The 24,224-nt window shown below is 47.4% G+C and overlaps 1 protein-coding gene across 1 annotated transcript in view; it reads left to right on the top strand.

The window, feature by feature from the left end:
* The window catches only part of Pcsk2 (proprotein convertase subtilisin/kexin type 2), a 273,661-nt gene extending 256,261 nt beyond the window's left edge, over window positions 1–17,400 (top strand). Inside the window, exons 9-12 of the mRNA XM_004635605.2 lie at window positions 2,732–2,947; window positions 5,085–5,185; window positions 11,077–11,304; window positions 16,704–17,400. Coding sequence (XP_004635662.1) covers window positions 2,732–2,947; window positions 5,085–5,185; window positions 11,077–11,304; window positions 16,704–17,190 — 1,032 coding nt within the window. The 3' untranslated portion in view covers window positions 17,191–17,400. The remainder of the gene's footprint in view (window positions 1–2,731; window positions 2,948–5,084; window positions 5,186–11,076; window positions 11,305–16,703) is intronic.
* The last annotated feature ends 6,824 nt before the right edge of the window (window positions 17,401–24,224 follow it).

Here is a 24,224-nt window from a genome sequence, read left to right as displayed (position 1 = left end):
CATTTCCCTTTTGGCGTGGCTACTGTACGTGGCACTGTGAGGAGAGAATGAGAAGCCTGTGACTCGACAGGTGCCAGAAGGGTGCAAGGCCGTCATCCTCACTTTCTCCCACTCTGTCCCCACCTGAGCCTCCTTTGCCTGTGGGTGCCAGGTGTTCTCACCAGGTTTCTGCCCACCCCCATTCAGGGATGATGGGACACAGTTGGGCAGAAGGGCATTGTTTTAATAGGAACATGTGACATGAGAGGAAGAGCCCCACCCTGGGGAGCTCTCAGTCCTCTCGAAGAGCCCCTACCTACTCATCTCTGGCCCACCATAAGAGCTTTCTCCTTACTGGATCTTCCTGCCAAGACACTAAGGACTCTTGGGTGCTAAAACCAACCCAGTCATTATAATTATTGCTTCATGTGTTCTCTCTCTCTCTCTCTCTCTCTCTCTCTCTCTCTCTCTCTCTCTCTCCCCCCTTTGGTACTTGGAATCAAACTCAGGACCTTGCACTTGCCAGGCAGGCACTATGCCACGAAGCTGTATTCCCAGCCCTGCTTCAATGTATTCTACCTGAATGATGAAGCCCAGTGACCCTAGAAACATGGTATCTAGTGGACAATTCTTCCAGGCCAACACGGAACTCTCAGAAGGGGACTGACAGTTGCTCTCTGTATATCAGAGAGCTAGGCGACATAACACACTGTTATGGCAAACTGTAAAGATACCATGTGACTTTGCCCACAGGTCCACCGGTCACCTGGGTCCTTCTGCTGATCTGAGCCAGCCTGGCCTGAACACAGCAAGCCTCACTGTTATTATCTGTGGTCAGCTGGAGGGCGGGGTCGAGGGCAGTCCTGCCTGGAGAAGCAGCACATCAGACTAGGCTGCATGTCCAGCATCAGACAGCATAGCACCTCAGGCTCTCTGCCACAGGACAGCAGCCTCTGAGAGAACAGAACGGGCAGGTTTCCTGAGACTTGGGCCAGGGATTCTGACTGTTCCTTCCCACCACACCGACTGTGGAGGTGACATTTTCTCTCTGTCCTGTGCTCTGATGGTGACTGCTGCTGCCAGAGCATCTCAGTAGTGTAGACTTACCAAGGACCTAGGATCATTCCCAGCTGATGCCTAGGTAACATGTATTGATTTAGCGACTCCATCAGTCACAGGCTAATTGACTCCCAGTCTTGTTAGCAGCAATCTCAGATACCGCTTCCTGTTGTCGGGAGGCGGGAGGAGCTGGGGTTCCTGGCCTCCCTCCCTCTTCCATCACCTCCATCCCACACCCCAACCCCGCTGCCTCCCAGGAGGAGGCTAGAGGCAGATGGCCGCATCCTGATTGTCGCTGTTCATAGGGGAAGGCTCCCCCAGGACAGGAAAAGGAAAGCAGAAGGGTAAAATCAGTGCGAAAGAGGTGACACTGGACAGTGCTAAGTGTGGTGTTTAGGACAAAGCTCGCCACCTGGAGCCAGGCACCATGCGGTCAGGACCACTGTCACGTCACTAAAGGTGTAACTCTCCAGCTGCTGTCTGTGACCCTGATTCTGTTAGACTTCCTAGGTACATGTGGCCTCCCTTGCACAGGTGACATGTCATGTAGTGCTGTATTTCACTGGAGTCTAGCATATGGCCCAGGTGGATAAAAAAAGAAAGAACTGCATATCTATACACACCTATAAGGTTCTATATATTTTAATTATATATATATATATATATATACATATATATGTTTGTTCATTTATTTTGGAGCAAAGATATATGTTTCATATTTATAATATCTACGTGTATATAAACATATATATCTTACATGTAACGAAGTACAGATACATATGTACACTTATATTTTTACTGAAATTGATAAATAAGGATAAGATCACAGTATTTATTAACTAAGCTCTAGGTTATCTTTCCTTTGCCTTTCTATATACTTTGGTTTTTTTTATCATAAGCATGTGCTATTCCACAGCCTTTTGAATAAGTGACTTATCTATAATTTTTTTTGGGGGGTGGAACTGGGGATTGAACTCAGGCCTTTGCGCTTGCCAGGGAAGGGCTTATTCTACTGAGCCATCTCCCCAGCCCTTCATCTGTAAATTTTAAGGAAATCTGTAAATTTTCAGTTTTTCTTGTCTCATTATTTTCATCTTAAATTATAAACCCAGGTGATTTTTATGGTGGATCTATCCTGAGAAAAAATTACACACCATGCCCCATGAAAATGGTATGATTTCTCATCCAATAAAAAATCCAGGGGCAGGAGAGATAGTTTGGCCGCATAAGCACCTGCCTGGCAAGCACAAAGGCCAGAGTTCGATCCCCAGTACCACATGCTGAGCCACCCCAGAACCAGGTGGTGCATGCCTGTGATCCCAGAGCTGAGGAGGCTGAGACAGAAGGATCACTATGAGTCTGAGCTGCGTAGTGAGACCCTGTACCAAATAAATAAATATTTTTTTTAAAAAAACAAGCAAATCCAACCATTTTTAGTTCAGTCGCTGAAGAAGCCCAAATCATGACCTCATGACCTGCCCTAAACAGGCCAACCCCTGGGATGAGAGGGTTAGTACCCCCCACAAGACAGGACGTGCCTGGACTGCAAACCACCCCCAGACCTCACTGGGATGGGCCCCCTCAGGATCTCCCCTGGGATGGACCCCTCCCACAGACCTCTTCTGGCCCGGGACAACCTCCCAACCGGGGCTGCCCTTGCTGGGCTCAGCAGCAGCATCTCTCCGCTGTCCAGGGCCGCGGAGGCAAGGGCAGTATCTACGTGTGGGCCTCTGGGGACGGTGGCAGCTATGATGACTGCAACTGTGACGGCTACGCCTCGAGCATGTGGACCATCTCCATCAACTCGGCCATCAACGACGGCAGGACGGCGCTGTACGATGAGAGCTGTTCGTCCACCTTGGCATCCACCTTCAGCAACGGGCGCAAGAGGAACCCCGAGGCAGGCGTGGTGAGCGTGGGCTCCCTGGGCCCTTCCCTGGCGGCCAGGCCCTGTTGGGGGTGAGGAGCAGCTCCCTTCCCTTCCTAGAGTTATGCAGGATCAGGGGACCCACTGTCCCTGTGCCTGGTGACACTTTGTGACCACATGGAGACTGACACCTGCCCTCTGAAGCAAGAGTCGCCACCACCTCTGCCCAGCTCAGTTTCTGGCCAGTGTTCTGTACACTGCTCTGGCTCAAAAGAGTGACAAACCTACTTTAGCAGTCAGTTGCCCCAGCACGTGACTTAGAAATAATCCTTGCAGAAGTTGGAATGTCACACCAGTACCCCTCAGCCAGACCCACACTCAGAGAGCAGTGACTAAAACACAGTACCCCAGATAAGCTTCTCTGGGTCCCCCAATCCTCCTAAAGCTGGGCAGAGCTGTGTGTCTTCTCATGGAGAGTTGTGATTCTGCTCATGTTTTAAAATCCATTCAGAGGCCCAGTCAGATAGGTCAATGGACTAAATCACCTGCTTAGGCAGGCACAGCGACCCAGGTTTTATCCCCTGAGTGCCATACCAGCCCCACCCCCGGGATGCACTGAATCTGGGCATGGTGGCACATGCCTGTAATCCCAGTGCTTGGGAGGCTAAAAACAGGAGGATCACTACGAGTCCAGTCCATGTAGTGAGACCCTGTAGACCCTGTACTAAATACATAAAAAATAAAAATAAAGTAAAATAAAATCCTTTCAAGGGGCTAGAGAGATAGCTCAGTGGTCTAAGCGCCTGCCTGGCAAGTGCAAGGACCTGGGTTCAGTCCCTGGTACTTCATGCTTTCCCAGCTCAAAAGCAGGTGTGGTGGTGCATACCTATAATCCCAGTGATGAGGAGGCTGAGACAGGAGAATCACTACGAGTCCAAGCTACATAACAAGACCCTATATCAAATAAATGCATTTTTTAATTTTTTTTAAATTTTATTTATTTGTGTGTGTGTGTGTGTGGCCAGCTCAGCCCACCAGGGGGCGGGGCTGGCTGGCATGTGGTGCTGGGGGATTGAAGTGCAGTCCCTGTGCTTTGCTAAGCTTGTTCTAAGTAAGTGCTTTAGACCACTGAGCCATCTCACCAGCCCACATTTTTTAATTTGAATAATAATAATAATATCCATTCATGGTTTTAACAATGAAAAAGTTAAGAATCATAGATGCAGGTTATGATTCTCTGATTTTCTTTTTTTTTTTTTTCAGAACTGGGGATTGAACTCAGGCCCTTGCACTTGCCAGGGAAGCACTTAATCCACTGAACCATCTCCCCGGCCCCGATTCTCTAATTTTCTAAGCAAAACATCTTCCCTGGGCAATCAGATATCATGGCCATTCCTGTTCTCAAGTCACTTGTAAAGTTAATGCTCTGGAGCCAGCACCAAGCCATGGTTCTACCCACACCTCCACTCCCAGAAGGCTGGCAGCATCAGCCACCTGGCAGACATGAAGGACAGGCAGGGAGGAGCTGGAAAGGGTCCTCCGCTCCTGTCAGCTTGCTCCTCCCACTAACAGCCACTCCCCACGCAGCCTCAGGAGTGACATTTCCATCTATGACTCTTTCTACTCAGGCTGGGGAGGAGCCTTCAATTTCTTGTGAGTAGTGTAGATTTGCCCCATGGATACCTCCAAACCTCCCTAACTCTTTCCTCAAGTGATAGGCACCCTTGAGACCCCTAGGTCAGAGGAGAAGGCAAGTTCCTGTGGTTGATATGTGACCTTCATGAAGCCCTAGGTCTTACAAACACTGACTTTTTCTCTTTGGAACTCCAGTGCAACAAATCTCACTCTGCCTTAATGAGGGGGAGGTAGTGACTCTTCACCTCATAGCACCTCCTTTCCAGATTAGGAAATAAATCCCTCTCACCTCTAATCAAAGAATACATTTGCTTCTCTGAGCAACTGAGTTACTTTTGGACACTATAATGATAATGGATTGTGTGTCTCTTTTTGCATGGGCTGCTAGGAAGCTCACTCAAGATAGGCACAAAGACGCTGACCTTATCATTACTTTCATCTTAATCTTCTTCCCAGGGAGGCACAGTTTAAATACAATACATAGTTGAGCCTCTGTTCCACATTGTTTGGGGATTCCCTCCTGACTTGATATCTCCTTTTCCAGGCCACCACAGACCTATACGGGAACTGCACCCTACGACATTCTGGGACATCAGCAGCAGCTCCTGAGGCAGCTGGGGTGTTCGCACTGGCTTTGGAGGCTAAGTATGTTTATGGCTCAGGGGCCTAAAGGGTGGTGTGACAGCCTGGGAGAGTCATGAACTCTGCAGGATATGTCTAATGTCCTGCAAGCCCCATGCCACACACACACACACACACACACACACACACACACACACACACACAGTGAAACTATTTCTTTAGAAGACTGCATGTGTCGACAGCTCCTTCAGACACCAAATAGGGGCTCAGCCATCTCCCTTTCTCTACCCTTTACCCTCCTCCACACTCCTTGGCCCTTCCATCAGGGCTATCCACAATCAGGCAAAAAAAACATCCCAGCACAAAGCTGTGTGTCTAGCGGGCTTTTCAGAACATCTGGCAGACAGGATGTGCTCACTCCAGACCCGCTCTCCTGTATGGCTATTTCACGTCTGTTTCCCTTTTTATTTTTTCCCACACTTTTTATTAGCATATATTGGCTGCACAGGTAACAGGTTGCAGTTCAGCATTTTTGCGCATGCACGTAACATGCTTTAATCGCACCCATCCCCCACCCCCTGGCCCTCTGCCTGGTTCCACCTGGTGGTTTTGTAGGACCTCTGTGTGTGTAATGCATCTCCATCACACTCATCCTTCCTCGTGTGCAGCCTGTTTTCACGTCTTAACATTGTCACAAGCTGGAGAAAATCACCCAGTGTAGACCAAGAAGTGGGCTTTCCTGGGAAAGATGAGGTCATTCCCTGGGTCTTGCCTCCCTTGGAGAAGCCACCTTGGCTCCTGCCGGACACACCTTGGACTGAGCATCAGGGTAGCTAACTGCACACTGCTGCACAGGTCCGTCAGTGAAGCCAGCAGCTGACCCTGTGTTCTAGGAATGAACACGTGGGCTTGGGACATGGCGCACGTGCTGTGAATGTCACCACTGACTGTGCAGGGGCCTTCCGAGCAGCAGCACCAGCAGCTTATAAGACATTTGTTTCAGAGTCTGGGAAGGGGATCTGGGTTTCCCACCCTGTCACAGTTGCTAGGCAACTGCACATCTGGCATCCATCTGCAGGCAGCCCGGCTTGTTCCACCCTAAGCAGGCAGTTCATGTTCCCATTCACAAAAGAGGCAAGATTCGCCTCCAAGAAGAGGAGGAGACTTGGGAAGACTACCAAGTCTGCACTCTGTGTTTGAGCATGCAAGCATAATTATCCTCTTGCAAATAAAACCCCTTGACACCCATCAAAACTTTCATTATTCTAGCAAAAGTCAGGTGAAAAATTGAGGACATGAAGAGAGGAACACTGGCCACAACTTACCAGTTGTGGACAAATACACCTGCCCTATGAAGAACAGAGCCTACATGTGGTATACATTTCCTGAAGATGGATTGGTTCATCTCAGGCCTGAGCAGGCTCTAGAGTCTGAGCAGGTCTCACTCACTCTCAGCACGCAGCACTTAATGTGAAGTCTTCTGGGTGTCTGACAAGAAAAAAATCACTTTCCCAGGCTTCTGGATTCCTAAGGAGATGCATGGTTCTGCACTGATTATTCACTGTAGTATATAAGCACTAACACACGTTTGCCTTCCAAGAAACCCCACCCAGTGGCTTCTTATTTCTCATTGGCTGGAACTGTCACGTGACCACCCCACACTGCAAAGGAAGCTGGGAAATATAGTTTTATAGCTGAACATATTGATCTTCTAAATAAAGAGCATTTGCTCTCCTGAGGTTTTGCTAATAAGGAAGGAAAGAAGTGTCTAACTGGGCAATCACCCATCTTTTCTGAGTCTCTATTGTCTCATCTGCAAAATTCTGAAAGATATATTGTCCCTCAGGTTCAAATGACTTCTTGGAATTTTGCGGCTCTGCTTCAAAAATATCACTTCCTTGGAATAAATTTTAAGTGTGATTATATCTGAAAAAAGAAAAAATGTTTATTTATATATGTTTAAATATCATAACCACATTGTATGCGATGGCATTATGTCTGTAATCCCAGCACTTGGGGGACTGAAGCAGAAAAAGCACCACAAGTTTGAGGCCAGCCTGGGATACAAAGTGAGACTTTGTCTCAAAAAAAAATATTACAACCAACACTTTTTTGGGAAATAGCATACATTCTCCTCTAACTTACTTAAATTCTTAATGCATGAGATTGACTTTACTATTGATAATAATAAACTTTTTATTGAGCGCCCACCTTGCACTCGGCACTTTACATGCGTGTTGTGCACTTGGCCCCACAGCAAACCTATGAAACTAGAGAACTCTTCATGGGTCAAAATAGTATCAAATGAGTTATGTTGTTCCCAATCCTTCAAACTGTTCCACTTCCAAGGAGAATAGTCTTTCAGGGTTTTGCCCATTTGCTTCATCACACCCCTCAATGTGAAACTGCGTGGAAGCCCAACACACGTGTGTGCGTATCCTCCATGTCAAAAATGCGAAAGCTGGAGGTCAGGATGTTAAAACAATGACCCAAGTTCACTGGGTTGGATGTGAATGCTACTGCAGCCAGGCTCCAGGGCTGGGAATTTTGCCCAGCGCAGCCACTGGATCTAGGAGAGATATTGCCACCAAGGAATCAAAAGCAAGCCCATAGCATGCAGACCTCTGGATCCTGCCATCACTATTTTTTAACTGTCCCAAGATGGTTCCAATGTGTGGCTGAGGTTGAGAGCCACTATCTTAGCCCAAAGCTCTTGAGGTCAGTGTGCAGAGGAAACAGCTGGGCAGGGCTCTGGCCATAAATTCTCAGATGTTGGCTGGGGAGGGCTGGGAGTGCACATTCATCACAGGGGCCTTGAGAACCAGAATGAGTCACCACTGAGCTCTCTTGGCCTCCTCAGATCTCACTCCATCTTCTCAGGTGCTCAGTACAGAGCTGTCCCCTTCCCCTTAGGCCACAGACTCCACAGAGGTGGGGCCTCCTTGTGACATCCTCAGAGTGAGTGCAGCACTGGGTAGGAAACACACAAGAGACTACTTGGATCTTTCACATGCAGCACCTGTTGGGCCAGCGAGATAGCTCAGCGGACTAAGTGCCAGCTTAGGCAAGTGCAGGGACCATTGTTCGATCCACAGCATCTCATGCTGCACCAGCCCACCCCCACATACGCTGAGCCACTGACCCATTCTGGGCATGGTGGCACGTGCCTGTAATCCCAGTGCTGGTGAGGCTGAAAACAGGTGGTTCACTATGAATCCGAGCTGCATCGTGAGACCCTGTACAAGATATATTAAAAAAAAAAAAAGCAGCACCTATCACAGGCTGTGTCTCACATTCCCAGCTGTCATGTAAAAAGGGAAGAATACCTCACAGTGATTGTCCTACCACCTCCAACACAGTGACCTTAGTATTACAGATGCTCTACATGTGCTTTTTAGTACTTAGCAAGTAATGGTGACATACCCACTTTTGCAGATTAGTGTATTCCATCCATTCTTAAATTGCTCAGAAGGGACAATTAGGAAGGACCCAATTTTACTTTTCAGACATATGCAAATGGCCAACCAAACAGTATTACATAGGGACCCTGTGGTAGAGGCTACACTCTGATTTATCTCAGAACTGAGAAGTTTCTCTCTCTCTCTCTCTCTCTCTCTCTCTCTCTCTCTCTCTCTCTCTCTCTCTCTCTCTCTCTCTCTCTCTCTCTCATCTCTATCTCTCTCCACTTCTCTTCCAAGAAGCTCAAAACTCAGGCCAGGTTCACAACAAACCTGAAGGATCACCCTCCTGCCAGCCAGCCCTTGTGTCCTTTAGATCCCCATGTGTCCACACCTTTGGGATTATAAAGTCATGACCCCATTCCAGCAGAACAGTGGCGCCTTTAGCCATAATCGGTTTCTAGAAGGTTTGCACCATTCTCTCAGGTCCTAAGGGACCATATGTCCCAGATAGGTTCTAAAGGGCCTCAAACAAGCATTGACCTTCCTTTGACCTTTCTCCTTAAAAGAAAGAGGTCTATGTTTCCAGTGCTTGTAGGTCACTGTGACAGCATCTCTGATTCAGAGCTTCAAACCAATGAACTCTGCATGTGTTGAAATTTTATCAAGTGAGTTATGTTGTTCCAAAACCTTTAAATTATTTGATTTCTAAAAAGAACAGCAATGCAGGGTTTTGCCAATTTTTGCTCCATTCCCCTCAATGAGAGATAAACTCCGCATGGAAGCCCAACACACGTGCGCACGCACCCTTGGGTCTCATGAGAAAATATCAAAGCAGAATACTATACACAATGCCCTATTATTATGTCCTATTTCATCTCATTTTTAATGATAGTTATACTCATAAAATCACTGGTTCTCAACCTTTCCTGCCCACTAGGATGATCTGGGAAATGTTAATCATTCCCAATAGTGAGGCCTCACTTCCTGAGGTCCTGATTTAATTGGTCTGGAGGTGGCAGAAGCAGGGGGATTTTCTGTCCTCACCCTGAGAAGATTTTAATGAGCAGCCCAGACAGATGCCCTGAGCAGTACATTCATGCCTCAGCCCACAAATGATCCGTGACTTGCGGTTGGAAACCAGTCACTGAGGAGTAAGACTCTAGTTAGTTTCCATGACAAGAGCTTCAGCAAGCAGATTGATTTGTGCTGAGGACTGTCCGGAGCACTGGGGATCTAATGATGCTGAGGATGTTGCCCATGCCCTGGAAGGCAACCATGTCATTTTGAAAAACAGAGCAGAACCATGTAAGCAGCAGTCAAGTCAGGATGCAAACACTGGCAGCTCAAAAGCCTCGAGGTCTCCTTTTAATCATGAGTCCTACAGCAAACCACAAACGCAACTCCCAATCACATGGATTCATTGTTCCTGTTTTTAAACTTTGCACCAATGGAATTGGATGGTGTGTTCTCTGGTTCTGCCCCCATTTCCCTTGCTGTAACAAAATGCCTGATGCTAGATACTTAGTAAAGACAAGCAGTTAGTTCACTGCTGTGGAGGCTGAAAGTGTAGGACTGGGCAGCATCCTGGGTTTGGCCCCTTGGCTAAGCCAGGTTACAGAGGATGGCATCATGGTAGATATGCAGGTGACACATGGGCACAGGCACATGACCAGACCAAAAGCCAGAGTTTGGGGGCGGTGTCTTGCACTTTCGTAACAATCCTCTCTTGAGGACTAATTGGTCTCCCAAGGACATCATAATTCCTCTGGAAGGCAGTGTCCCCAGGGACCCTGTCACCTCCCCATTTCTACCCATGAAACCTTCCACTGTCTGTCTACGTGGCCACTCTGGGGCCAAGTTTCTGGCACAGGCACCCCTGGGGGACACTCTCCCCATGTCCACACCACAGCCTGCTCTTCTTCAGTGTTTTCCATGGGCTGACACCGTCTAATGGAATGTGTCGATATTCCTTGGGATAATTATAACTTATTCACCCTCCTCGCTTTTCGGACTCCCACATTCTCTAGGCTGCCCATCGAATGGTTTGTTCCTTCTACTGTGGGTGGCATTTGTGGCCTTGCAGTGTGTGCAGCTGTGAGCGTGTCTGACAAAGACGCATATCTAGGGCGGATACAGAGGTAGGAATGAAAGTCCAGGCTGTGGACTCAGCGTACAGAAAGTGCTAGAAGACGCAGCTAGTAGTCCAGAGTGACCGAAGCTATTCACACACGGCCGCTGCCCTGCGCCTGTGTCAACGCTTGGTGTCACCCGTCTTCGTTTGAGCCAGTCCAGTGTTTGCGCATGCGCACATGCACACATGAGAATGTTCTTTTGAACAACAGTGTTCAACGGGAACGGCGAGAAGGTTTTTACTTTGACACAGAGAGTGGCTCTAACGGATGTATGCACCCCTCCTCCAAGTGGGAATGCACAAACGCTCTGCAGCCTCCCCAGGGCCTGTGTCCCGCGTGTCACCCCTCTTAGCTGTGTGTCTCCCTCCTCCTCTGCTGCTCCCCTGTCCTCATTCTCGCACTCTCTGCCTCCCGCACCCAGCCTGGAGCTGACCTGGCGCGACATGCAGCACCTCACGGTGCTCACCTCCAAACGCAACCAGCTCCACGACGAGGTGCACCAGTGGCGGCGCAACGGGGTCGGCCTGGAGTTCAATCATCTCTTCGGTTACGGGGTCCTGGATGCAGGCGCCATGGTGAAAATGGCCAAAGACTGGAAGACCGTGCCAGAGCGCTTCCACTGTGTGGGAGGCACCGTGCAGGACCCCGAGTAAGTGAGGGCAGCGCCCCTTTATCTCAGGGATCCGCCTTGTGTCTGGCGGTCTCCTGAGCTTGACCCAAGGTCTCTTCTGTCCTCGGTCTGGGATTCTCTACAGCTCTGCAGCTCTGTCAGTGCCACAGAACTGAGTTCGAATCCTGCCTTCACCACTCAGACGAGGCACCCTGCCCCGCCTTAGCTATGGGCCCCATTGTAGTACAGTGTTTTTATACTCAATAGATAAAAATGCATGGTATTACAGGCTTTAGTTAAAAGCTCTAGTGGCAGGTCTAGTGGCCCCAGTAATTCTAGAGTGGTAAAAACACTTGTAGTGATTAGGCTGAAATATGAAAATTCAGGCTGCTTGATAGCAAGGTTGAGGAAGTGCTAACATCATTCTGAGTTGAGGCCTGTATTCAGATCAAAAGAGGAGTCAAGTTTCTGTTCTGTGAAGTATGAGTGAAAAGTCTGTGACTGTTTAAGTTTTTTAAATTTTATTACAGCAAAAGACACATTAATGCCCCTCACAAGTCTCCTTTCATTCAAACACTCTGATGCCATCATTCTTGCCACTTTCTAGAGCAGCTCTGGAACTTCTGTCTGCTGAATGTCTTTAGTTTCCCTGCCATGGCTCTCTCAGTGTCCTGAACTGACTCAAAATGTTTTCCTTTCTTGGTCATTTTTTTTTTCTTTTTCATTTATGTATTTTTGGTACAGAGTCTCACTACACAGCTTGGACTCTTGGTGATCCTCCTGTTTTCAGCCTCCCCAGTGCTGGGATTACAGGTGTGCAGAGCAGGGCCTGCACAGATTCCAGGACCAGGATCGAACCCTGGTCCCTGCACTTGCCTAAGCAGGTGCTTAGTCCACTAAGCAATCTTGCCAGCCTCTTGGCCATTTTGACTGTGAGGAAAAGCCAAAAGTCACACAGTGCCAGGTCTGTGACTAAGGTGGGTGGGGACACAGCACCCTCTTGAAAGCCTGCTTTCCCGCTGGTGGGCACTCGGCAGTACCATTCACGTTAAAGACATTCATGAAATAATTAAGCACCTGCTTAGGCAAGCTCAGGGACCGGAGTTCCACCCTCAGTCCCACATGCTATGCAGGCCCTGCCCCTGGGGCACACTGAGTCGGCGACCAAGTTCAGGCGACCGGGCACATGCCTATAATCCCAGTGCTGGGGAGACTGCAAACAGGAGGATCACTACAAGTCTGAGCTGTTGAGCTGTGTAGGGAGACCCCATACCAAATACATAAAGGGGAGGGGAGAGACACTCATGAAGTAGGACTTCCAGAAGGCTTCAGAAAGTAGCAAGAATGATGGGATAAGTGTGATGAAAGCAAGGGGGAGGAGTTTGAAGGGAATTGGCGGCAATACGTCTTTTTTTTTTTTTTTTCAAAGCTTTATTCCAGAGATGCTCAGTCCTTCTTGGAAGCTGCCTTCCTCATGGCGGCCAGCACGTTGCTCAGCTCCTCACACTTCCTCTTGGCACAGATGCGCGTCCTCACCCTTTTCTTGATGAATTTGAGGATGCCTTTGTCCTTGGAGACCTTGAGCAGCTCCATGGTTCACCACTCATAGGGGGCGAAGCTGCACACCTCCTGAATCATGTCCTGCACGAACTTGGTGTGTTTGGTGAGGCATCCATGACAGGGGCTATGCCTCAGTTTGCTCACATTCTTAGTCACCTTGTGGCCCTTGTTGAGGCCATGGGATAGCGGAGGGCCACAGCTACTGTTCTTCAATGGTCCTATGGCGGAAGCGGCAATGTGTCTTTTGCTATTATAATTTTTTTAATTTAAACATTCATTATATATTTTGAACACACATTTTAGGTTATAAAAATTAAGACACAGAGTTTTTCCATCTAAACAACCACCCGAATGACCTAATATGTCCCAAAATAAAGCCTGGGGGACTTTTCCTAAAAAGCACTCCCCTAAGACCTCCAGAAAACCTGCCTAGTGGGTGTTCACCTTCCCCAAATCCCGAACTGCCCTGCCAGAGGGTCCATCGCTGTGGGCTTCTGAGGTCCTCTGGGAGTAACTGAGAAAGAGAGCTGAGACAGGAGCCGCTGTGCAGTGGAACTGGGGGGTTAAGCATCCCCATTAATAATATCCCACATTAATAAACCCCACATTAATAATATCCCTTGGTTGCTGCACACTGATCAGGCCCACAATCTCCCAAACAAGTAGATGGCGAAGACGTAAATAAATGAGACAAGTGGTATGATTTTAGGTCTCTAGGAAGATCACAAACTCTCTCACCGAATTTGAGATCCTCTAGATTCTGACAAAGAACTTCTCTGGGCGGCCTATATTTATTTGGTTTTCAAAAAAAGGAGGAAAGTCCTGAAGAAAACACAGGAATCTAGCAGGACTTTGGGAAATATTTTCTCAAGTAGTAAATAATGTCAATTAGCAGAACTATCTTATCTTTAGATTGACATTATTGTAGGAGTACAAAGCCTGCAGCTTCAGTTGGCTTTTTATTATTGGGGTTGGAAAAAAAATTAACTGAGATAAGGCCTCAGCCCTGGCCTTATCTTGTCCTTTGAGGCTTGCCAGCTTCACTGGTCATTACAGGCCTCAGTCAGGACCACAGACTCACAGAGGTCCACTTATTATGAGTCCTCAGCCCATCTCTAGGCAAGAGGCCTAGGCCTTGGGCAGTCTCACACAGAAACATGCAACACCAGTTGGTTAGTATTAAATCCTGCTCAGAGCCCCTTCATAGTGGTCTCCATCAGTTGAAGGCTCTGCTGTGTTCACAGTAGCTCACTTAACCCAAATTCCTGTGAAAGGGGCACCGCATCCAACACAAGGGAGGCAGAGAATCACCCTGGCCTGACTTCACAGAGAGTGACCCTGGCTGGCTGGTGTGGGGTCTGTCCCAGGGCCTCCTCCAAAAGTGCCAGACACTTAGACACCAGCACCTATGCTTTCAATGAAGGAGGAATGAAAGTGTTCAGCCAGCATCCCTGGGCACACAGAAGGGTTCAAAGTGCTGTCCACAGGCACGGTGGGCCAGCCACGAACTCAGAAGGGCCCAGGCCTGGATACACCCTGAGATCCTGGAATGGCCCTTGCAAGTGGCGGTGGAGTACAGAGGGTGGTGAGTGACAGGTTTGCGGGTTTCCTTAGCATTTACCTTCCCAGAGGAGTCAATTTGAAAAACAATTTTCCAAAGAAAACTTATCAAGAAAGTCGGCAAAGGATATTTGACTTAGCTCAAGGGGAGCTGCAGCCACTGCACCCTGCAACACCTGCCTTACAGGAGAGCAGAGCTACCAGGCCTGCCTGGCTGCCCAGCACCGAGCTCAGGCACACCCTGATTGGTCCTTCCTTAGCTCCTTAAGGCTGTGACCCTATAGGCTCTAATGCTGGTGAATTTGGAAATATGAAATGTGATCAAAGGGTTGGGGAGATAGCTCAGTAAAATAAGTGCTTGCCTGACAAGTACAAGGTCCTGAGTTCAATCCCCAGTACCACAAAAAAAAAAAATGATCAAAATATATGGCAATGTTATGTTTTTAAAATTTATTATGGTAAAAAGTCACATTGTCATTAACCCCCCTCAATATCTTTCCCCCCACTTAGAACACACTTGGCTACCCAAGGGAAAGGCTGGCTCACAGAAACATGGCCATGTCTCCTCACTTATTCACCAGATCTGGTTCTATGTGACTTCTAGCTCCTCCCCAAAGTCAAAGGGAGCTTGAAACATAAATGGTTTGAATGGATTCAGGACACGAGAGTATCCAGGACAGAACAATTAAAGACTTTCAGGAAAAAGGACTCTAGAGCTGCTTCAAAAAGTGGCAAGAAGGGTGGGATGAGTGTGTGTGAATCAAAGGAGAGTGAGTCAAAGGGGTTAATGGTGATGAGTCTCTCATTATAACAATTTTTTAAACATTTATCATATTTTGTGAACATACCTCTTACCTCTGTTTTGTGCTCCAGCATAGATGCCATGAAGGGGAGGGTGTTAGCATAGGCAGGGACCTGGGAAAGTGCACCTGGGCCATGTGCCCACCAGGCATTGTGCTTGGGGCTTGACACACAGTCTCACTTAACCTCACAAGATTGTTCACAATGCCAGTGAGACTTTCAGCTCCTAAATAATTTGCCCAAACTTCATGATCCTAAGCCTAAATGCAGAATTCTTATCCAGGTAAGTGGATTCCCGTAGGCAGGGCTCTTCTATCATCTACATGGTCCTCAGAGGTGGTGTACCTCAGATGTGAGCTCCCCACTGCCAGGACCTCCAAGCTTCTCACGTGGGAAGGAGGCCAGCTTAGGAGGACACTAGTGGGGGAACGTTGTAGGAGATGCTTAGGCCAAACCCCCAGGGGTTCCAAATCTGGGGTCAAAGACCTCCTCAAAGTGTCCTGACCTTTCACAGGACTGCCTTTCTCTAGGCTGCATTAAGGAAGGAAAGAAGGAAGGAAGGAAGGAAGGAAGGAAGGAAGGAAGGAAGGAAGGAAGGAAGGAAGGAAGGAAGGAGAAAAAAGGGAGGTTGGAGAGGGAAGAGAGGGAGACAAAAAGGAAGGAAACACTTCAACTTCTTTTAATGGGAGAACAAGTTAAGGACTCCCCAACCTGAAAATCAGAAATGCTCCAAAATTGTCTGAGCACCAGTGAGATGCCCCAGGCAGAGGGTTCTACACCTGACTTGTGCGATGGGCCTAGCTTGAACTGTCCAGGTGCACTGAACACCCTGAACACCTTATACTCGGGTGATGGGGATGAGGTATGTGTGAAACAGATGGTGCTGCATGTTTCCGCTTGGGACACAGGAGGGCTCATCTGTGTCCCAGCATACCTGGCACTTTATGAGAGAGAGAGAGAGACAGACAGACAGACAGACAGACAGACAGACACAGACAGAGACAGACAGAGACAGACAGAGACAGACAGGAGAGACAGAGAGAAGAAGGAAGGAAGGAAGGAAGGAAGGAAGGAAGGAAGGAAGGAAGGAAGGAAGAAAGGAAGGAAGGAAGGAGAAAAAAGGTTGGGAGGGGGAAGAGAGGGAGACAAAAAAGAAAGGAAACAAGGAAGGAAGGGGGAAAAAGAAAAAAGAGGGAAGGAAAGGGGGGGGGCGAGTGCCATCATAGACACGGAGGCTTAACCCAGCTTGGCACAAAGTGCCCTCGCACCGGCACTGAGCAGGGGGCCCCACCATCAATCATCAGTCCAGGACTCAGCCTGGCTCCCCGGCTGTGCTGCATGAAGGAGAAGGCTCTGGGTGTGAAAGGTGACGCCAAGGGGCCCCCAAGCAGCCTGCTGCCTCCCCTCTTCCGGGGCAGGTCCAAACCCCAAGCACTGCCCCCTCCCTCCTGGGGCTGCCTGCTAGGCCCTGCTGGTGCCTGCCCTGCCTGACCGCCTCCCCCTCTCTCCCTCCGCAGGAAGATCCCGCCCTCCGGCAAGCTGGTGCTCACACTCACCACTTCGGCCTGTGAGGGCAAAGAGAACTTCGTCCGCTACCTGGAGCACGTGCAGGCCGTCATCACGGTCAATGCCACCAGGCGAGGAGACCTGAACATCAACATGACGTCACCCATGGGCACCAAGTCCATTCTGCTGAGCCGGCGGCCCCGGGATGACGACTCCAAGGTGGGCTTCGACAAGTGGCCTTTCATGACCACCCACACGTGGGGGGAGGACGCCAGGGGCACCTGGACGCTGGAGCTGGGCTTCGTGGGCAGCTCGCCCCAGAAGGGGGTGCTCAAGGAGTGGACCCTCATGCTGCACGGCACGCAGAGCGCCCCGTACATCGACCAGGTGGTGCGGGATTACCAGTCCAAGCTGGCCATGTCCAAGAAACAGGAGCTGGAGGAGGAGTTGGACGAAGCCGTGGAGAGGAGCTTGAAGAGCATCCTCGGCAAGAACTGAGCCACGCAGCCTCCCTCCTCTGCCCTCAGCCCTGTGTCCCCTTCCACTTCGCTGCGTCCTGCCAAGCACCCAGCAATCACTGTCGCCCCACCCAGGCGACTCTGTCCTCCCGATCAGCAGCTTCACCCACTGTCCATGATTATTTTCGTTATGATGGAAGCAACCTCTATAATTATGATGGAAGCCCCAAAGACAGCGTGCCCGCCAACATCTTCACCCCGTGTGTGTCTCTCCCTTCCTCATTCCTGTGGTTCCACTGAGTAGTGTCCTGTGAGCAAAGCTGGGATAGCGCCCCTCCCCCACACGTTTCACATCTGAGAGAAGGACACATGGAAAAAGCTACATTCAGGGAACCCAAGAACATTTGTTTGTGGCCTCCTCCGAGGAGTCACAAGAAAATCAGAGCTGACGGAGACAGCACATTCTGCAGCTTTCTTGGCGCAGGGAGGACCACAAACCCTTCCCACCAAGATGGCTGGAATCTAGAAAGATTTGTCAGGAAAGATTACATTGACACCATGAGAAGGATGCCGTCTGCAGAGAGCTTGAATCACTGAGCTGGGGAAAGAGATTCAAAAGCGAGAGCGTTGGGAATTTTTCCACGAGGGCCACCGCGGTAATTCACCGACTCAGCAGGCTGCTGTCTGTCGCCAGCTGCTCTGGGTGACAGTAAAATCTACAGAGGCAGCTCAAGTCCCGTTTGGATAGAGTCTGCCCCTCCCCCACCCCCGCAAACGCGGGGGTCCTCCCGTATCTACCCAAAAGAAAAAAATTAAGGCAGATCTGATGACACATCTGGGATGAATGCTTTGTTAGCTTTTAAAATAGAAATGTTCATTTTCCTAAGTCATTCTGAGATTCCTGATCTGATATCAGGGAAAGGAAAGATGAGTACTATTTTTTTGACAGCTTTACACAAACCTAGTCAGGGTTTGATCTCCTGAAAACATCACTGGAAAGAAACGCAGCCCTTCATGGGATGACTTGATTTCTGTGTGGAAGTGACCTCTGTCCTTCAAGGGGCCGCAAGGGCAAATGGCACCTTTGGAGATAGGACCTTCGCCATGCCAAGAGGCGCGGGCCTCTCACCCCAGGAGCTGGTGGAAGGAAGCAGGCAGCACCCCCCCCCCAGGAAAGCACACAGTTGCCGCGTCGGCAACTCAGAAACCCATGACAGCGTCTAGCGCACAACCCCACCGTTAGAGCCACCAAGCCCAAAACACACCACCTCATTGCTGAATAGTGGCCTCCGGTCATTTTGGTCCTTCCTGGGAGTTGGCCTCTCATGCCCAGCCCCAGCGCCCAGCTGTTCCCACGAAATAATTCTTTCTCAGCCACTCCCAGCCCCACCCTCCCACCCAGCCTAGAGTCCCCCTCAGTAAAGCCAGCAATGCGGGGCCCTGCTCTGTCCCCCCACAGTGGCAACCTGGAGAAAGAAACCTCACTGCTCTTTCCTCCCCTATACTGGCATGAATTTCTGCCTTCTCCAGCGCCTTGGGAATTCCTCCGCATCCTGCTTTGAAGTATGATACGACTTATGATTTTTTTAACAGAAATTTATTACTTGTTGCAAAGGTCTTTTTAAACCAGTTTAGATTTAAAGAGAAAATTAATGGAAATCATTGAAAATTCATTTCACATTAATGGTCTGAAAATAAACCAAAGGACATTATGTGTGCATGTATTACAGGTGCACACAGAAATATATATACATATGTAGACTATACACATGTGTGTATATATGTGTATATATACACTTGTATAAATGTACATACACACATATACCTGAAATGTGTGTGTGTATTTATTGAAGAAACAGACACCATATTCATCTCTAAAAGAATATTCAGAGAATACCAAGTTGATTTGGGCTGAAGAAAAAGGTCAGTGAAAATTCAGGTGAAAATGTTCAATTCCCATTATGTCACCTCTGTAATTTTGCAGCTCTCTGTATAAACATTAAATGTCTTATATAAGCAGCAAAAATATAAAATAGTTGTCCATATTTTCACAGTTGTGGTATAATTTATGAAATTAGAGAGTAACCTACCAGCTTCTTAATAGAAACAGCAAGTTTTGATATGAGTATACAGTATATAAAATATATATAGTCCTATATATAAATCTTTGGTCTCTATTTCATTTTTTGCAGCAGTATTAACACTAAACTATGTCCAGCTAGTGATGTTTTTATGATATCCCTGATGCTAGCACAAGAGACAGCTATTTATAGTCACTTATTTTAAAAAATGAAAATAAGTGAATAACAATTATTCAGGTTGTCATTGCTACTTCCTGTGACAAAATTTTATAAGCAAATTTAAAAAGATATGTTGTAAATTAGGAGACACAACAATAAAACATAACCTTCCAGAAATTCTGTGGGATGTACTATATCTTATTTGAAGACGTCCACCCATTAAAGGGGCAGGTAATGGAAAGCTGCCCAAGAGAAATCCAAAAAGCCTACTTGGGTGAAGGCATGAGACACATAATTAGCATATAAAGCATACACAAATAATGACCAACTGCAGCATTTTTCACACTCAGGTACTAGTAATGGGTTGTCAAATTCAGTTTAGGAAGTCGTTACCAGCATTTTCTTAATAGACTAGATTAGGAGGCTAGAGCAGAGTAGGCTAGGTGGTTCACATCAAAGATAAGTGTTGCTTCCTGGAATATCTGTTTCTAAGGTGTGCATGCCTCTGTGTGTGTGTGTGTGTGCACGTGCATGCATGCGTGTGCTCACACATGCACGCTAGCTCACATCATAAAACATATTTCTTATTGAGGGTCATGTCAAAATCTTTTAGAGTTACGCATGGTGTCATGAACTTATATCTCCAGCTACCCTAGAGGCAGACACAAGATTGCAACTTTGGGGCCAGTTTCAGCAAACTTGACCTTGTCTCAAGATAAAATAAGGAAGACTGGGGATGTAGATCCATTGTAGAGGACTTGCTTAGCACATTTTGAGGGCCTGGGTTCAACCCCCAACACTGCAAAACATAACAAAAGAAACCTTGCAGAACACCATTCCAGAATACATTAGCCAAGCTAGATCAAATTCTATTAGTTACAAATGACCTCAAAATTTCCGTGGTTTAAGGCCACAAAGGTTTGTTTATCATTCACACAAATTCTAAGGAAGCTCAGAGGTGACTTTCCAAGGTACTGAGTTCCCCAGGCAGAATCTATGTGGCTTCCAGCCTGTGGTTTGTGATTACAACTGAAGCTGCTCTGTAACCTGGGGCAGACTCTCACCTGCTCTTCCACATTCACCCTGAAGGGGATGGTGACCTTGCTTCAACACAGAGTAACTGGGAAGTGTGAGGTGACGGATGATACTTGGGGAGCACTTCTGTCTCTGCCCCAAAGTACTGGGCAGTGTCTTAAAACAGATTCTTAGATTCTGACCAACGTGGTGTATTAGTCACTTTGCTGTTGCTGGGACATAGTACCTGACACCCACAACTTAAAGGAGGAGAGGTTTCCTTTGGCTTGTGGTTTCAGCGGCCTCAGTACATGGCCAGCTGGCTCCAAGGCAGGAACTTCATGGTGGAAGGATGTGGAGAACCAAAGCTGCTGAGCTCACGGTGTTCAGAAACAGCAGGGGGAACAGTGCCTGGGGGGCGGGGAACACATAGACCTAAGGCCACACCTCCACGACCCTCCCAGACAGCCCCAGGAAGGTGTGCTACTAACCCACTAGGAGGCGCCCAAGTCAATCAAGTGGATAAATAAAGCATAACTGCCGCACATGGTGACCCCTCCTCATCCACCGCCTGGGAGCGCTGCCACAGACCAGCAGCGTGCGACACCATGGGACCACATGCCAGTCCAGAAGCATCTTGCCAGTTCACTGTAAAAACAATTTATAATTTTATTCTCTGATACAGTATTCATCAATTTCAATTATTAAAATCCTAAGAAGGACTTTGACTGAAAACAGCGAAGGGGACAGGTAAGCCCCAAAGTGGCTCAGAGACGCTTCTATTCAGTACTTAATTTCAGAGATGACATCCCAATTAAGCTTTTAAGTAAAAGTTCTTATGAAGTTCTTCATCATTATCATACTTAAAAATTAATGATAGGTTTTCGTGGGATCAATACATTCATTGAATAAAATGATTTTTTTAAAATACTTTAAGCAGCTTTGATATAGCGGGAAAAATGAAACTCCCAGCCTGAAAGGTACCTGGGAAGAGTTCATGTCCTCTAAAACCAAAGAATGAATTTTAGGAACAAATGGAGGTTATGAGCAGAATATATTTATTGGGGGAAAGAAAGCTCCTGTCCAAGAGAGGGACAGGAAGAGGGGCCTGAACAGGTGGTCCCCAGGAAGCTGTCTCTTCCAAGGGCTTTTATAGAATAAAGCCACGTGGGTCTAAAGTGGAGAACATGGGAACTCACTTAAGTGGGCATGAGATGGGACAAAACTACGGTCAACCAATCAGATTACAAGCACCATTACTCAGGTAAAATTGATTAAGCCCAGGATCAAATGGGAAAGCGAGTCACGTGGCAAGCAGGCACAAATATAGAACAGGACTTTGTCCAGTAGCTAGCCGGTAGTAGGTGGATTAGTGACTCTTCCCGCTTCCTCAAGGTGATGATCAATCCCAGATGCTTATCTTTAGGAGGTCAGCATCTGTTCCATCGTTGCTCTTTAGTCCTGGCCCACAGCAAGGGCATCCATCTCTCTCACAGTTGCAACGTATCTTGTTTTCCGTGCTGTCTCCTTGAGAGCCTGGCCCTGTCTGACTGCCTGTAGTATTTCTATCTAACTCAGCTGCCTGCAACAGCTTCATAGTTCTTACTGATCATCCAACAACAACTTTGTCTTTTATGTTATGCAAGATCCAGTGATAAATAAGAAATTCTTTGCATTTGTCAAGCTTATGTACTAGACAGGAGTGGGAACAAAATATAGTAATACACAAACGCAAATACGTAAGTGCAGCAGAGCTCATCCTATGAAACACAACAGAGACCTATTTACTCTTTTTTTTTAATCCTGTGTATACGCATATATATTTTCCCTTCTTTCTTTGCTTTTTTCCTCATCCTAATTGTTCCTTCCCTTCGAAGACCTTCTTTTCCTTTCATAGTAACCATTGTATCTTTCAGATTTTATTTACTTTTTCAGGTTCTTATAGTAGGGACACAATATGATATTTACAAATGCAGGTCTAGGGCTGGTGAGATGGCTCAGTGGTCTAAAGCACCTACTTAGAACAAGCTTAGCAAAGCACAGGGACCGCGGTTCAATCCCCCAGCACCACATGCCAGCCAGGGCCGCCCCCTGTTGGGCTGAGCTGGCCACACACACACACACACACACACACACACATAAATAAATAATTTTTTTTAAATGCAGGTGTATTTTATTTCACTTATGAGTATGGTCTCTAGTTGCATCCATTTACCTGTAAAATCCTCAGGTTTAGCTTTCTTTATAGCTTAATAATGTTCCACTGTATAAAAATACCACACCTTTTTTATCCATTCCTCAGTTGACAGGCATTTGGGTTGTTTCCAAGATTTAGTTATGACAAACTGCTGCTAAAAACATGGGTGCCCATATATCGTGTGGCAGGATAACTACACGAAAACCACACAGTGTAAATGATACACTGCAGGAAACAGGAAGATAGATCATTTGTAAATGAGAAGGAAATCAAGAGCCAGCGTGAAGAGGAAGGACGGGGAGGGGAAGGGGATCTGAAGAGAATTACAGTGCACTACCTACACGCACCAACCCCGCACAATGATGATCATTATATGCTGCAAATGTGTACTAATAAAATTTAGAGAGAGGAAGAAAGAAAGAGCAAAAGAAGGAAAGAAAAAACCTTGCAGTGCTTTATATTTAGGAAGAGACTACTGTTGAATTAAAGAAATTGTTGACCTCATAACCAGAGTAGGTCTTTAAAAGCAAAGAGTATAATTAGCTAGAAATTTCTAAAGATCAAGATGCAGAAGTTAGGGGCTGGTGAGATGGCTCAGTGGTCTAAAGCACCTACTTGGAACAAGCTTAGCAAAGCACAGGGACCGTGGTTCAATCCCCCAGCACCACAAGCCAACCAGCCCCGCTCCCTAGTGAGCTGAGCTGGCCACACACACACACACACACAATCACACAAATAAATAAATAAAGATGCAGAAGTTAGGGACAGTAGTAGAGGATTAGATTAAGTAGAGGTTAGAGGTCTAAGGGGTCAGGGGTATAGTTCAGTGGCACAGCACCTGCCTCACAAGCATGAGGTCCTGATTTCAATTCCGGGCCCCAAAAATTAAAAAAAGAGAATTCTAAAAGCTCTGGGAACTTGAAATACTATCATCTCTCTGGCTGGCTTGGTTGTAGCCAGCAGATGATTTTCTAGCTCCAAGGAAAGAATGGGTCACCAGAAAGGGCAGAAGGAAGGAGTCCACTCAGCAGTCGGGGAAGTTTGGGAAGGCAGTTAGTCAGGGGGTGAAAGTTGGCAGACAGAGGCAGCACACGGAACTCTGGTACCTGAAGAGGAAAAGTCTGTGATAGACATAAACAGAGGCTCTGGGTGAGACAACCCCACAGGATGTGTCATCTCCAGCAAAGCTCCAGACTGTGGCCACCCACAGCTCCCAGGAGATATAAGGCCATCCTAGGGGTTTACCCCCGCTTTGCACTGCAAATTAATCACCCAATACTGAGTTTTCCCATTAGTCTCTTGTGCAGGTCCTTGCACCCTTTCCTTGTGTTCAAAAGACTCTGATCAGATCCGGCTTCAGATTGGATTTATGAGGAACCAAGAATCCAAATCTGACCTGGGGTTCATTCTCTGAGCCAACGTGGCAGCTGTTTTTCTTTCTTTTTGAGGAATTTGTTTTCATTTTTTTTTCCAAAATTTTATTGATAAACAATGAGACAGTTTCAAATCAAATTGGAAGTACAGTTTCAACAAATAACACACTGCATATATTCTTCTTAGTGGTTAATTGCTGTACAAGATGCGGACTTGAGATCCTATTTACAAATAGAACAAATCATTCTA

Source organism: Octodon degus, unplaced genomic scaffold (genome assembly GCF_000260255.1).
Source record: "Octodon degus isolate 3935 unplaced genomic scaffold, OctDeg1.0 scaffold00073, whole genome shotgun sequence".
In the NCBI taxonomy this organism is placed as follows: domain Eukaryota; kingdom Metazoa; phylum Chordata; class Mammalia; order Rodentia; family Octodontidae; genus Octodon; species Octodon degus.
The sequence above is the reverse complement of the archived record's forward strand: the minus strand, read 5'-3'. Positions and strand labels throughout refer to the sequence as shown.